Below are 14,938 nucleotides of genomic sequence, written 5' to 3'. Positions count from 1 at the left end.
GATCAAGTTTTGGGGTACTTCAACTTGAAGACGTCTGGTAGAGTAGGAAGAGCCAACAAATAAGATTAGGGAGGGAATAGCCGGTGAGGGTAGGAGGAAAACAGAAAAATGTGTTCTCCAAAAAGAAACTGACCATTGGCTTTTAAGATGTTGGTCCCTAATGACAACCCCGCCTCTGCCCCTGCCTTTTTTTTTTTTTAAGGTAAGGTATCTTTATTTCTATTTTTATTATTTTTTAAAGATTTTATTTATTTATTTGACAGAGAGACAGCAAGAGAGGGAACACAAGCAGGGGGAGTGGGAGAGGGAGAAGCAGGCTTCCCGCTGAGCAGGAAGCCGATGCGGGGCTGGATCCCAGGACCCTGGGATCATGACCTGAGCCGAAGGCAGACGCTTAACGACTGAGCCACCCAGGTGCCCTGAGGTAAGGTATCTTTAAAGCTGTTTCACTAATGAGAATGAAGAAAAAAAGAAACAGACACTGATGATAGAGAAAGGAAAGAAATAGGAAATGGAAGGCAAAGGGATGGGGCACTGAGTAAAGTGATGGGATCTTCAATTGAGAGTGGTCAGGGTGATGGTAGTGATGGAAATTTGGGGCAGGGAGATGTGTGAAACAGGCATCTAGTAGAGTAAGAAAGGGAATGGAGTAGCACAAGTCATAGAGTGTGTAAATGGTAGAGACAGGCAGGGTTTCAGCCTAGGAGTGATCCAAGTTTGATCTCTTTGCTGTGTTACATTGCCATCCTAATGTAATAAATACTAAAGAAGGTGTGTTTTCATGAGGGACAGTCAGGAGAGTGAGATGAGGTTGAACTTAAAAAAGGAAGATTAAAAAGCCCCTCATTAGCCTTCTCAGTTATGGTGATTATTACTTATTACCTTGTACTATAGTTATTTGGTATACTTCTATGCCATATTATTTCAAGTAAAGGATGAAATTCTGTGAACTTGACGTCTTGCCCTAACAGAGCTAACACCGCCTTCAGAAGGATAGATCCTTAAGTAATTGTTGAACAAATAGTCTTGTGATTGATATGAGTTCTGATATTTGTAGTTAATAGTGTTGCCTTTCTAAAATAAGTCATTGGGCAATCCATCAGTGTGGTTGTGTGCTGTTGAAAAGCATGTTGTGATGTAGTCTCTTACCTAACTTATGGTAGTTAGCGAGGACATCGATTTCCTACAAAAACCTTGGCCTACAGAAGGATTAATACAGTTTGCAAATGTGTATGACCATAGGTCAAGCTGTGAACTAGGTAGTTTTGATCTTTTATAATAAAAGTTTTACTTATGTAGACTTTTTCCCTGATGTACTACTTTTCCATATCATTGAATATCTGAGGCATTTAAAGTTTTAAGTGTATGACACTGTAAGTGCCTAAAAGTGTCAAAACATGCATGACTTCAGTGCATTCATTCTGACTTTTTTTCCACACAGATGTTTTCGTTTGTACTTGTTGAAGAGCAGGTCACAGATGTAGAAACCTAAAATGGAAACATGGGGGGGGGGTAGAAGGAGAGTGACTGAAGCTACGAAATTCCATTTCTTTCCTAATGATAAACATAACCACTTAAGTACTTGAGAAGGGCTCTCTGCCAGTATTTCTCTGTGACCCTTCCTTGGGACTGGATACACACAGCAACTTACCTTTCTTCCAGACAGGTCAGACTACTACTTGAGTGTACCTCTGGGCAAGGATATGTTAATAAGCAGTGTTGGGAAATACTGTTCAGGTTATCATTGGTGGCTTCCTTTTGTTATCAACAGTTCCCTTGTTTTATCTCTTGAGTTTTCAGCTCTTCACAATACCCTGTGTTCACAATTTCAGTCTAGTATAGGGTCTAGTTTTTATGTAACTTATTCTCATCCCTGCCTTCCAGAATATGAATTTGGAAAATTTAGAGGTAGTGTTTCTCTCTAGCTGAGGCTCTAGGATCTCTGAGTCCACGTAGCCTTTTTCTTAACAAATTCGTAAGGGGTGGAGATTTTGTGAGGGTATTTACAAGTTTTTCGTGTTTGATTATCTTAAGTTGAAAAAACAATTTTTAGCTTTGAAATAATTTCAGACTTACAGAATGGCCAAAAATAATATAGAGATTTTCTGTATACCTACTTCACGCCAACGTGAACATTTTAACATGTCATACTTCTACGCACACACGTACATGCGCACATTACTTATTTTTCTGAAATGTTTGATAGTTACAGTCATGATGCCTTTTTATCCCCGTATCCTCCAGTGTGTATTTTCTAAAAACAAAGGCATTCTCTTATATAATCACTGTAGTTACCAATTTTGAGAAATTAACATTGATAAAATACTGCTTTCTAACCCACACACCTTAAAAATTATTTTGACCAGTTTGAAGTTTTAAAATTGATTTCACTTGAAAACTACCATATTTCAGTGGTAATTTTCAAGTAAAATAAATTTTAATATACTAATTTTAGATTCTTAAGTCAGTATTCTTAAATTGAGATCTAGCTTCGATATCTGACAATTTTTTGTCTCTTTAAAAAAGGCCCATATATCACTGAAATGTGAGGAACACTGACCTTGAGCATTTGAGGAATCTATGAGTTTTAGTAAGAAATCTTTATAAAGATTCTCCTACCTCATCTTTAAAGTCTTATTAAAATCAAGTTAAAGTAATAAATGCTGTGTCTGATTTGTGGTTCAGGAGATTCAGTGAACTGAAGGCCTGGAATGAGACCTTCTAGAACCTCACTTTTAGCTTTACATCTAGGATAGGAATTCTCTCTCATTTGAGGTAAGTTCTCATCCAGATTCTTCTTAAACATTTCTGATGACAAGGAAACTTCAGTGCCCCATACAGTGACACATTTCAGTTGCAGATGCCTCACATCTGACTTTTATAAATCAGTAAGAAAGACCAACAACTCAGATGATTGGCAGAGGACCTGAAAAGCACTTTCCAGCAAAAAGAAAATACCAACGACTTTATAAATATGAAAAGCTATTATGATGGTAGAACTATAAATGAAGCTCCGTGTATAGATAGATAGATAGATAGATAATGATATATAAGACTTTAAATGGAGGTATAGAAAGGTATGTTTCCTTTCGTGTATGTGTTTTTTCCCTAAAAAGAGATTCATATGCTCATATATGCACACAGTTTCTGGAGGGATGTACAGAACTTAACAGTAGTTGCCACCAGAGAAAGAGGTCTAATTTGAGTTGTAAATCTCTTTATATTAAATTTTCCCCCTGAGTGCGTGTATTTTTCAAATAAAGAAAATGAATTTAAAATGTTCAAACTTAAAATGAGCTAAAATCTATCATTCTGTACTTCTGTTGGTCACAGGTCAAACTTCTGGAGTTGTGCAAAATAAGACTATTTTATCTTCTAAGTTTTCTGGTATTTTAAAATAAATCACTATGGTTTTGTAAGTAATCTTTTTTCCAGTGTAAATAAAAATACTTCTGTTTGGGACTCCTGGGTGGCTCAGTCGGTTGAGTGTCTGCCTTGGGCTCGGGTCATGATCCCTGGGTCCTGGGATCGAGTCCTAAGTCGGGCTCCTTGCTCAGTGGGGAGCCTGCTTTTCCCTCTGCCTGCAGTACCGCTGCTTGTGCACTCTGTCTCTCTCTCTCTCTGACAGATAAAATCTTAAAAAAAAAAAAAAAAAACTTCTGTTTAACTGTATCATTTCTTGTGTGACATGGTATCTAGACTAGATTCCCTTACTATCCAACTATTTATATTTGTGAATATTCTTGATATGGCCAAATCTCTTATACCAGGTTTCCCTTTGGAAACTTTAGTTTTTGTGTCCTAACCAGAGAGATTGGGTAGTTAGTTGGTTGATTTTAATAGTCATGTCATTCATTGGTTCTTTGAACTTGCTATGACTATATCTCTTAGTTAAGTCATTTTCCACGTGTGCCCTGTGACCTAGTGGAGATTTGTCACCATGCTGACGTGGATTAATCAACATTCTTTAAATATAGTTCTTCAGCAAGCTGCAGATATTTATACTATACGTTTTTGACAGACAACTGGCTTCAGTCTTCCTGTTTTTTCTTCTGGATTAGCTTTTCAAAAGAAATAAGGCCATTCTAGCACGATCTTATGCTAGAGAATTAAATGGCTGTTTTTGCATGCCTCATTATTTTTCATGGCAGAGATGCTGGGGACTCTGTACTCCTAGCTCTGGCTTCCATATCCTTGTTCCATCAACCTTCCTTCAACATTATTTTACATTATTTACCAAAACAAAGTATTCTTTTATTAAAAAACATTTGTGGCTGATTCTTGCTGTTAATTGTGGCCTCACAATTTTGTTTCTTCAAAAAAGTCTTGTCCTCTTATTGCAGTGGCAGTCTGCTTCCATGGCCACAGCTGGGTGTTGTCATTTCCTGGAAATGTACCCCAACTCTGGTGCTCTGACCATAATTTCCAATTCTTTCACCTTACCCTTCTGCCTCTCTTTCTGGTTTTCAGCAGATTTACTCTTCGAAGCTAGTAGTATCTTGCCTCTACCCTTCTTTCAGTTTATCACCTTCTTTCAGATTTCACTCTCTTTGTTATCTCTGGATTACTAGGTCAGTCATTTACATATTCTGGGGAATACCTTTAGTTCTCATCTCCTTGCCTTCTACCCCTCTTGTCCCACCCAACTTGGTGGAGTAACTCACCAGTTGTTTCCTTTAGTTGCTTCTAGATAGTTTAATGCTGCCAGCAAAAGTAGACTAAGTGTGCTGACAAGCTGTATTATAAATTAGTAATGTCCAACTTTGGGCAGCATCATTGAGGATTATAACCCGCTTCCATTTCTGTTCCTAAAACTTGAATTTTGTTTAAGTATTTTGCCCTGTTCCTTCTCTCAATGTTCAAATGAGGATGTGAGAGAGAAATAGAAGCCAAAAGGACATGCTTGCCTTGTTTTAAAATTTAACTATGTCTTCACTCATCTGTATCCCCTTCTTTCAAGATCATTCCCTTCGATCTGTTGTAGTGATTCCATATTTTTTCTGTGATCTAAACACCTTGTTTGCCACCTGCTCTATTTACGATGAGGGAAGGAAGCAAGATACAGAATGGCTTGTATGGTGTGATTGCTATACTTAAAAAGGAAGATCTGTGTTTATCCCTCTCCTCCCCACCACCACCATGTACACAGAAGCAGCACTGGAAGACTCTTTACACCAAGGTGTTAATAGCAGTTGTCTCTGGATGTTGGATTGTGGACTTTTCCTTCTGCTTGTTTGTAATTTGATCTTTCTCTATCAATATGACATGCCTTTACAATGAGAACATTTTATATTGTCCCTCATGTTTTCTGTACATGCCTATATTCTTCCTATTATAAACATTTTATTATCACGTTCTGGGAAATGTCTTGCCATCTCTGTCAAGCAGTTCTCTGATTTCTGAAATGGACCATTATTTCTTCCCCACCCCTGAATACCACATTTATAATATTTCATCAGCTTTTTGACCATGTGATGACTTTGATTATAGTTTGTCAGGATTATCCTGTTTATTTGCTTGTCCAAAGTAGAACTGCTCAGGCTTAGGAAAGAGTTCTGGTCACCTCAGTATTTCCAGCACTTCTGTGTGGATATAGATGGATACCATGCAGACAAGCATGAACGTTCTTTAAATGTACCCTGGAAAGGAGAGTACAAATATGAATGACATTCCAAATGCTTGGGTGTGTCCAGGTTCCTTTTATGTTCTTGAAAAAATTCCACGTGGTACTAATTGAAATCAAATCTAGTATGTCATAGGTTGTAAGACACAACTATCTTATGAACCACCAAGAAAGGAAAAAATGCTGCCAAACTATGATGTTATTGATGGTGTGTTGTAGAGGTGTTGTATGTGGGGAAAATACACATCACAGAATTAATGAAATACAGTTCTAAGATTGCATCTGCGAAGTTTTTAGTGGTTTTGGAGTATAACAAAGTGTTTAACCTTGACCCTGAGTCACATCTCCTCCATATGTTGCCAACTTTTTTCCCTTTGTTACTTGGTTTTTGTATGGCTACATAGGCATTGGTGAATAGACTGAATTATGATGGAGTCAGGCCTACATTTGGAGACACGGTTTTTGTACATTTCTTTTAAGGGGAATTTAAAACATTATTGTATTCCAGTCTTGCCATATAGCCTATAGAGTGGTCTGCTTAAAATGCTAATTTGGCTGTCATAACCTAAAGCCCTTTTGTAGCTTCCCTTTCCCCAGTATGCCTTGGTGCACCGGTGTACACCAGACTTTCTGGCTTTTGAGTCCTTAGTCTCAGGACACAGCGTGGTTAGCTTTGTTAGGACATAACTTTGCGCTGAGAGAGCCACATGCTGTGACATGGAACAGAGTGTATACCTTGTAATCAGCGAAAGGACTGTTAATGGATACCATGAAGGATTGAGAACACCTAATCCGTAAGATAAAATATATTTCTCCTCATGAGTAACTGGCCTTTGGACCTGGCTACTGCCCCGTACTTCACCTAATTATTGACTTCTTTCTGCCTTATACTTTATACTCAGGTAATGTTGAACTGTTCAGAGTTTTCTTGCACATGTTCTATGTTTTAATCTCTGTGCCTTTGTGGAGAATCTCCCTCTGCCTAGGATCTTCCTACAGGTATATTCTTCAGAAACTACTCTTCTTTTAGGAAGGATTCTTTGCTTTCCTATTTTTCTACCAAAATGGGTTATTAAACTGAGTTATCTCCCTCTTTGCTGTTACACTGTGTATATTTCTATCCTTGTATGTATTTTATTATGTTGGAATTAACTTTTGTAACAAAATTACATTTTGTATTAACAGGACACTGTAAGCTTCTTAAGGGTAGGGACTCTGCTTTATTCACCTTTTATTTCACGGTACATGGTGCTATAGTCAATAAATATTTGCTATACTAATGTAATTGAAACTTTGAAGTAATGGACAGCCCATAATTGAATACCAGATCGAATAGGTTGTAGGTATCCTAGGTTTTAATAAAAAACAACTTTGATTTCAACCGGTTTTAAGTATTTATGATTTCTGTTTATTCTTTTGCATGCTTTCTTGGCTGGATGGCAATAGAGAAGAAGAAAATGAGGTAAGTATAATTTAACGAGTTATTTAGTAATTATTGGATTAAAAACTCAAAATTGATGGGGCGCCGGGGTGGCTTAGTTGGTTAAATATCTGACTCTTGATTTTGGCTCGGGTCATGATCTCAGGGTTGTGAGGTTGAGCCCCGCGTCGGGCTCCAAGCTGGGCATAGACCCTGCTTAAGATTCTCTCTCCCACTCCCTGCTTTCATGTGTGCATTCTGTCTCTCTCTCAAATAAAAAACAAAAAACCCCCACAATAACTCAAAATTTAGGTGTCTTTTTTTTTAATAGCTTTTATTTTTTAAGTAATCTCTAAACCCAACATGGGCTCAAATTCAACAGCCCTGAGACCAAGAGTGCACACTCCACCGACTGTGCCAGCCAGCACCCCTAACTATCATTTTGAATGTGAAATGAAGTAATAGTTTTTGCTGTATTTTTAGATCTATGGTAACTCATTCCAGTGAGGAACGTTTTATATCTTTTTTTTTTTTTAAAGATTTTATTTATTTATTTGACAGAGATAGAGACAGCCAGCGAGAGAGGGAACACAAGCAGGAGGAGTGGGAGAGGAAGAAGCAGGCTCATAGCAGAAGAGCCTGATGTGGGGCTCGATCCCAGAACGCTGGGATCACGCCCTGAGCCGAAGGCAGACGCTTAACCGCTGTGCCACCCAGGCGCCCCGGAACGTTTTATATCTTGAGAAAATGTTTTTTACACTTTGGAGCTTCAAAAGCTTTAGGCAAGGTAGAGGAAACTGGCAGCTCTGGAGACAGCATTTTACCTGTTTTTATGTTTTGAGCTACCATGTAAGATTTCATTTGACAAGTGGATTCTGCTTCTTTAAAGTATTTAAAGACCACTGCTCTATGATAATGCGTGAGAAAACATTTACTTTCCCACTTGAATTGTTACTGTATAATGGAAAACTGATTTCAGATTTTACCATATTGAAAGGGAAAACTGTTCTCTTAAACAGCCAGAATTGATTAAAGAACATCAATTAGAAAAATGTTGCGGATGGCCAGTGTACCATCTTTAATTTAGGCTTGAGTGTGTTGCTGTAATTTTTCTGATGTTCTCTCTACCACCTAGGTTATACCTTTAACTTCTAAAGCCCTCTATTGCCTTTGGTGGTTTGGCAAATAATGGAGGGAGAAATCTTCTTAGATGTAAACTTTGTAGTTCATACTCATACAGTAGGATTGGACGATAAATTAGCATGGCCTGAGTATGTGGGGCCCAGGCAGAGACAGTGGTAGTGTGCTAGGGTGGAGTAATTTACAGGAAGGCAGAAAAGTCTGGTCCTCGTTTGCTTACCTTATCTATAAAATAAGATGGGAAACTGCTCTATACCAGTGGTTTTCACATCTGGAAAGTCCATTGGAATTGCCTCACATGCTTATTTCCCAAAAACAGAACCAAACAGAACATACTTTCTTGCCTTACCTTAGATCTAGTGAATTGCTGTTCCTTGGAGTTTTGTCACCGAACCATATTTTACTAAGCATCTAAGTGATTCTATGTGATGCCAGGAGACCACTGGTTATAATGACTTCTTTTCTTCTCAGATAGAACCCAGGAACAAACTGTTCTCCTCATTGAGTTGTTAGCTATTGCTCTGTATTTGTCTTTTTGTGTTGTATCTTGAAGTACATAGGATTTTTTTTTTAATTCTTATTAAAAATTCTGCCTTGAAAAAAATTATAAAAATGGATAAATTCTTTGTTTAACAGACAAGAATAGAAAAATATGGGTAATTGTTGAAACTGGGGGTGGGTACTTAGGGATTTATTATACTATCCTCTATACTCTAGAGTACGTTTGAAATTTTCTATAATAAAGAAGGGCTTATCTACCTCAGTGAAGTTCATACTGTTCTTAAAAAGGACTTTTCATTTTCCTGACATTTTAAACTGTGATGCTAGTCATTTGAAAGTAACTTTATTGTTGTAGTAACTGCTTGTTTTGTTCATTTATAGGCAAAGATTGAAAATGTGCAGAAAACAGGTTTCATCAAAGGACCAATGTTCAAAGGTGTTGCTTCTAGTCGATTTTTACCCAAAGGCACCAAGACAAAAGTTAATTTGGAGGAACAGGGACGACAGAAGGTGTCTTTCAGCTTCAGCCTTACAAAGAAAACTTTGCAGAACAGGTTTCTGACTGCACTTGGCAATGAAAAGCAAAATGATACTCCAAACTCCCCAGCTGGACCTCTTCAAGTAGACTTGACCCCTAAAATTAAAATGGACATTGGAGATACCTTATCTACTACAGAAGAATCTTCCCCACCAAAATCAAGGGTAGAATTGGGCAAAATTCATTTTAAGAAACATCTGCTTCATGTGACCTCCAGGCCACTGCTGACTACTGCCACAGCAGTGGCCTCTCCACCTCCTCCCATAGTACCATTACCAGCAGTCATAGCAGAATCAACAACTGTAGACTCGCCACCCTCATCTCCACCTCCACCACCTCCACCTCCCCAGGCCACAGCACCCTCACCACCAGCACCAGTAACAGAGCCAGTGGCCTTGCCACACACGCCAATCCCAGTTCTGATGACAGCACCAGTAGATGTAGCAGTTAGATCACTGAAGGAACCACCAGTTACAGCTGTACCAGAATCTTCAGAAGTGGACACTAAGCAGGATGCTGCTGTATCTAATAGTTCAGAAGAACACATAACTCAGAATTCGAATGAGCAAGTAGATACTCCCTCACAAAAAGAAGATTCCCATATTGGGAAGGAAGAAGAAATTCCAGATAGTTCTAAGAGTAATCTGAGCTCCAAAAAAACAGGCTCTAAGAAGAAATCCTCACAATCTGAAGGCACCTTTCTTGCTTCAGAATCTGATGAAGATTCTGTACGGACTTCCTCAAGTCAAAGATCACATGATTTAAAATTTTCAGCAAACATTGAAAAGGAAAGAGATTCAAAAAAGAGCTTAGCACCTTTAAAAAGTGAGGACGTAGGGAAATCGTCACGATCTAAAACAGAGAGAGATGATAAATATTTTAGCTATTCAAAACTTGAAAGAGATACTCGGTATATATCTTCTCGATGTAGATCAGAGAGAGAGCGAAGGCGGAGCAGATCTCGTTCTAGATCTGACAGAAGCTCTAGAACTAGTTTATCCTATTCCCGGTCGGAACGATCCCACTATTATGACTCTGATCGTCGCTACCATCGGAGTTCCCCTTATCGAGAGAGGGCACGCTATTCTCGGCCATATACAGATAACAGAGCTCGAGAGAGTTCTGACTCAGAAGAGGAGTATAAGAAGACCTACTCAAGGCGCACCTCCTCTCATTCCTTCTCTTACAGAGACCTAAGGACATCATCATCCTATTCTAAATCTGATCGGGACTGCAAAACTGAGTCCTCTTACTTAGAGATGGAGAAGAGGGGAAAGTATTCTTCAAAACTAGAAAGAGAATCCAAAAGGACTTCAGAAAATGAAGCCATGAAAAGATGTTGTTCTCCCCCTAATGAACTGGGATTCCGACGGGGGTCATCCTATTCCAAGCATGATAGCAGTGCTTCCCGTTATAAATCTGCCCTTTCAAAATCTATATCCAAGTCTGATAAATTTAAAAATTCTTTCTGTTGTACAGAATTAAATGAGGAAATCAAACCGTCTCATTCTTTTAATTTACAGGCTCCTTGTTCAAAAGGTAGTGAATTAAGAATGATTAGTAAAATTCCTGAAAGAGAAAAGACTGGGTCTCCATCTCCATCAAATCGATTAAATGATTCACCTACTTTTAAAAAGCTAGATGAATCACTTATTTTTAAATCTGAATTTATAGGACATGATAGCCATGATAGTATTAAGGAATTAGACTCTTTATCTAAAGTGAAGAATGATCAATTAAGAAGTTATTGTCCCATAGAATTAAATATAAATGGATCTCCTGGGGCAGAATCTGATTTGGCAACATTTTGCACTTCTAAAACTGACACTGTTTTGATGTCTTCTGATGATAGTGTGACTGGATCGGAGGTATCCCCTTTGGTCAAAGCATGCATGCTTCCATCAAATGGATTTCAGAATATTAATAGATGTAAAGAGAAAGACTCGGATGATACTTGCATGCTACATAGTAAGTCAGGAAGCCCATTTAGAGAAGCAGAACCTCCAGTGTCGCCACACCAAGATAAACTCATGTCTTTGCCAGTTATGACGATAGATTATTCTAAAACTGTAATTAAAGAACCAGTTGATATGACAGTTTCTTGCTGTAAAACCAAAGATTCAGAGATATACCGTACTTCAAATGACAACAGCCCTTCTTTGCATCATTCTGAAGCTGAAAAGATTGAGCCTTCAGTTACGCAGATTTCTTCAAATAGCTTTATGAATGTGCATTTGAAATCAAAAACAGTTATATGTGATAACAGAAATCTGACAGATCAGCACTCAAAATTTGCATGTGAAGAATATAAGCAGAGTGTTGGTAGCACTAGTACAGCTTCTGTTAATCATTTTGATGGTTTATATCCACCTATAGAGAGCTCAGGCATTGCTTCATCTCTTCCAAGTCTTCCACCAGGAATAAAAGTGGACAGTTTAACTCTCTTGCAGTGTGGAGAGAACACATCTCCAGTTTTGGGTGCTGTGCTGAAGAGTAAAAGCACAGAGTTTTTAAAGCATGCAGAGAAAGAAACAGTAGAAGTAGGTAGCGGCCTGCCTGATTCAGGAAAGGGATTTGCTTCTTGGGAAAACAGGCATAATAATGGGTTATCTGGGAAATGTGTGCAAGAGGCTCAAGAAGAAGGGAATTCCATATTGCCTGATAGAAGAGGAAGAGCAGAAATCTCTTTGGATGAAGGAGGAGGAAGAGGACATGCACATAATTCTGATGACTCAGAAGTTGTATTTTCTTCTTGTGACTTGAATTTAACCATGGAAGACAGTGATGGTGTAACATATACCTTAAAATGTGACAGTAGTGGGCATGCCTCAGAGATTGTATCTACTGTCCATGAAGATTATTCTGGTTCTTCTGAAAGTTCAAGTGATGAAAGTGACTCTGAAGATACAGATTCTGATGATAGCAGTATTCCAAGAAACCGTCTTCAGTCTGTTGTGGTAGTGCCAAAGAATTCTACTTTGCCCATGGAAGAAACAAGTCCTTGTTCTTCTCGGAGCAGTCAAAGTTACAGACACTATTCTGACCACTGGGAAGATGAGAGATTGGAGTCAAGGAGACATTCATATGAGGAAAAATTTGAGAGTGTAGCAAGCAAACCCTATTCTCAAACTGAGAAGTTCTTCCATCATAAAGGGACAGAGAAGAATCTGGAAATTTCTTTCACACAGCCCAGCAGAAAACAAATAGATAACCACCTGTCTGAAATGGCTCATCCTCAGAGTGATGGGGTTGATAGTACAAGTCATACAGATGTGAAATCTGACTTTCTAGGTCATCCAAATTCTGAGGAAACTGCAAAAACCAAAATAGCTTCTAGGCAGCAAGAAGAGCTGCCAGTTTATTCTTCTGATGATTTTGAAGATGTCCCAAATAAGTCTCGGCAACAGATCACTTTCCCTAACAGGCCAGATAGTAGACTGGGAAAAACAGAGTTGAGTTTTTCTCCCTCTTGTGAGATCTCCCGAGTGGATGGTTTCCGCTCATCAGAAGAGCTCCGAAGCTTAGGGTGGGAGTTCTCTCAACAAGAAAAGCCTACTACCACATACCAACAACCAGACAGCAGCTATGGAGCCTGTGGTGGACACAAGTATCAGCAAAGTGCAGAACATTATGGTGGGACACGTAATTACTGGCAAGGCAATGGCTACTGGGATCCCAGATCAGCAGGTAGACCTCCTGGAACTGGGGTTGTGTATGATCGAATTCAAGGGCAGGTACCAGATTCCTTAACAGATGACCGTGAAGAGGAGGAGAATTGGGATCAACGTGGAGGATCTCATTTTTCAAGCCAGTCCAATAAGTTTTTTCTATCCCTTCAGAAGGACAAAGGGTCAGTACAAGCACCTGAAATAAGCAGCAATTCCATTAAGGACACTCTAGCTGTGAACGAAAAGAAAGATCTTCCAAAAAACTTAGAAAAAAATGATATGAAAGACAGAGGGCCTCCTAAAAAAAGGAGACAGGAATTGGAGAGTGATTCTGAAAGTGATGGTGAACTTCAGGACAGAAAGAAAGTTCGAGTGGCGGTAGAGCCGGGGGAAATAGCAGTACCCCCAGGCTCAGCACTGGTTGGGCCTTCTTGTGTCATGGAGGACTTCAGGGACCCACAGCGATGGAAAGAATATGCCAAGCAAGGGAAGATGCCCTGTTACTTTGATCTAATTGAAGAAAATGTTTATTTGACAGAAAGGTAAGCTGGCTTAATACTTGTCCAACAAATTTTAACCTCTTTTTGTTTAAAAAAAAAAAAGTTAGCTTTCAACAGTTCAGAATATATGAGGTCAATTGTATGAAATATAGTTTCGTGATATACATTAAAAAGTCGAAAAAGTATTTACCTATTTAGATTTGATGTCATAGGGTCTTTCCTTCCGTATCCCTTCCCCCACCCCCCCCAGGAAGGGGATGTCTAAATTATTTTTTATTTGGGGGGGGTCTCATTACCTCTTTGGTTCTGAAAGTATGATTTAGGCCAGCCCTATTTTTCTTAAATTCCTTTTACATGTGTAACTGGTGAAAAATGAAACAAAATTTCAGCAAAGTAGTCTGCGCTTAGAGAAGAAGAAGGTAGTTGCCTGGATTTTTTTTTCCTTTTCGAAAATGCTCAGAATGAAGTGTCTTTGAAAGATACTTTATGAAGCTGGAACTAGACTAGAACACCATTTTCTGTCTGGTTTTTTAGTCTATTGCTAATAGATTAAATTTGGCAGTAGCATAACCACTATTTTAGAATTAAGTGGTAAAACGGTTTACTACAGATTCCTAACATGAAACAGGTATAATGAGAACAGGAGTAATGAAATTTCTCCATATTCCTCTAGAGCAGAGCTTCGAAGCTTGCTTTCTTTCACCCTTCCTCAACAGTCTTCTTGTTTTCCCAATATAAGTATGTGTTGAATGTGCCTTTTTAAAAAAATCTGTAGTCTTCCAACCCTTTACCTTCTCCTTTTGGAAATTTCTCCTCTATCTAAGAATCTACCTAGCCATCATCCCTTTAAGTGTTAAAAAAAAATTTTTTTTATAATGAAATTTTTCATTGTGGTTAGAGTTAAAATTAGGTCTCTTGAAAAGTTTTTCATAAACAAAAAACCTTTTTTGGGGTGCCTGGATTCAGTTGATTGAGCATCCAGCTCTTGGTTTTGACTCAGATCATGATGTCAGGTTTGTGAGATCGAGCCCGTGTCAGGCTCCGTGGTGGGCATGGAGTCTGTCTGAGATTCTCTCTCTCCCTCTTCCCCCCCCCTCCGCACACGTGTTTTCTCTCTCTCTGAATACATAAATAAATCTTTAAAAAATAAAATAAAAACCTTTTTGTGATATAGGGAGCCTCTTACAGTTATAGTCATTTACATCTAGTAACTTAGGTTTAAATTTAAAATATTGAATATTTAAAGTAGTAGTTTTTAGGAGTTGTGTGAGTACATTGATGAAATCTCCAGGGTCTTTGTAAAAGACTAGAAGTAAAACTAATCAACCCAGCCCTCTGGGATTTACTCAGCAGTGAGATCAGGTACATATAAGACCATGCAAATAAATCTGGTTGGTGGGAACATTAGAGAGCCATTTTGGAGTGGGAACCATTTATATGTACTCACATTTTTAAAGTGCCTTTTGTTGCTGGGCCTTTAGGAGCCCCCAAGAACACAAATTATTATTATAAAATGGTATTGAGAATAGTGAAAAAATTTTCTTATGT

General features: G+C 38.5%; 1 protein-coding gene across 5 annotated transcripts in view; it reads left to right on the top strand.

The window, feature by feature from the left end:
• Window positions 1–14,938, top strand: part of SETD2 (SET domain containing 2, histone lysine methyltransferase) — a 121,854-nt gene that overhangs the window by 22,994 nt on the left and 83,922 nt on the right. For 4 of the 5 annotated variants that reach the window (XR_008959084.1, XM_057311689.1, XM_057311690.1 and 1 more), the window contains exons 2-3: window positions 7,047–7,085; window positions 9,066–13,432. Coding sequence is in view for 4 of the 5 variants with exons in the window: in XM_057311689.1 (XP_057167672.1) it covers window positions 7,047–7,085; window positions 9,066–13,432 (4,406 nt within the window). In the remaining variant the exon portion in view is untranslated. The remainder of the gene's footprint in view (window positions 1–7,046; window positions 7,086–9,065; window positions 13,433–14,938) is intronic. The other variant, XM_026500698.4, reaches the window with a different exon arrangement.

The sequence above is a fragment of the Ursus arctos genome, unplaced genomic scaffold (assembly GCF_023065955.2).
Source record: "Ursus arctos isolate Adak ecotype North America unplaced genomic scaffold, UrsArc2.0 scaffold_14, whole genome shotgun sequence".
Lineage (NCBI taxonomy): Eukaryota > Metazoa > Chordata > Mammalia > Carnivora > Ursidae > Ursus > Ursus arctos.
Note: the sequence above shows the minus strand (reverse complement) of the source record. Positions and strands in the feature narration are given on the sequence as shown.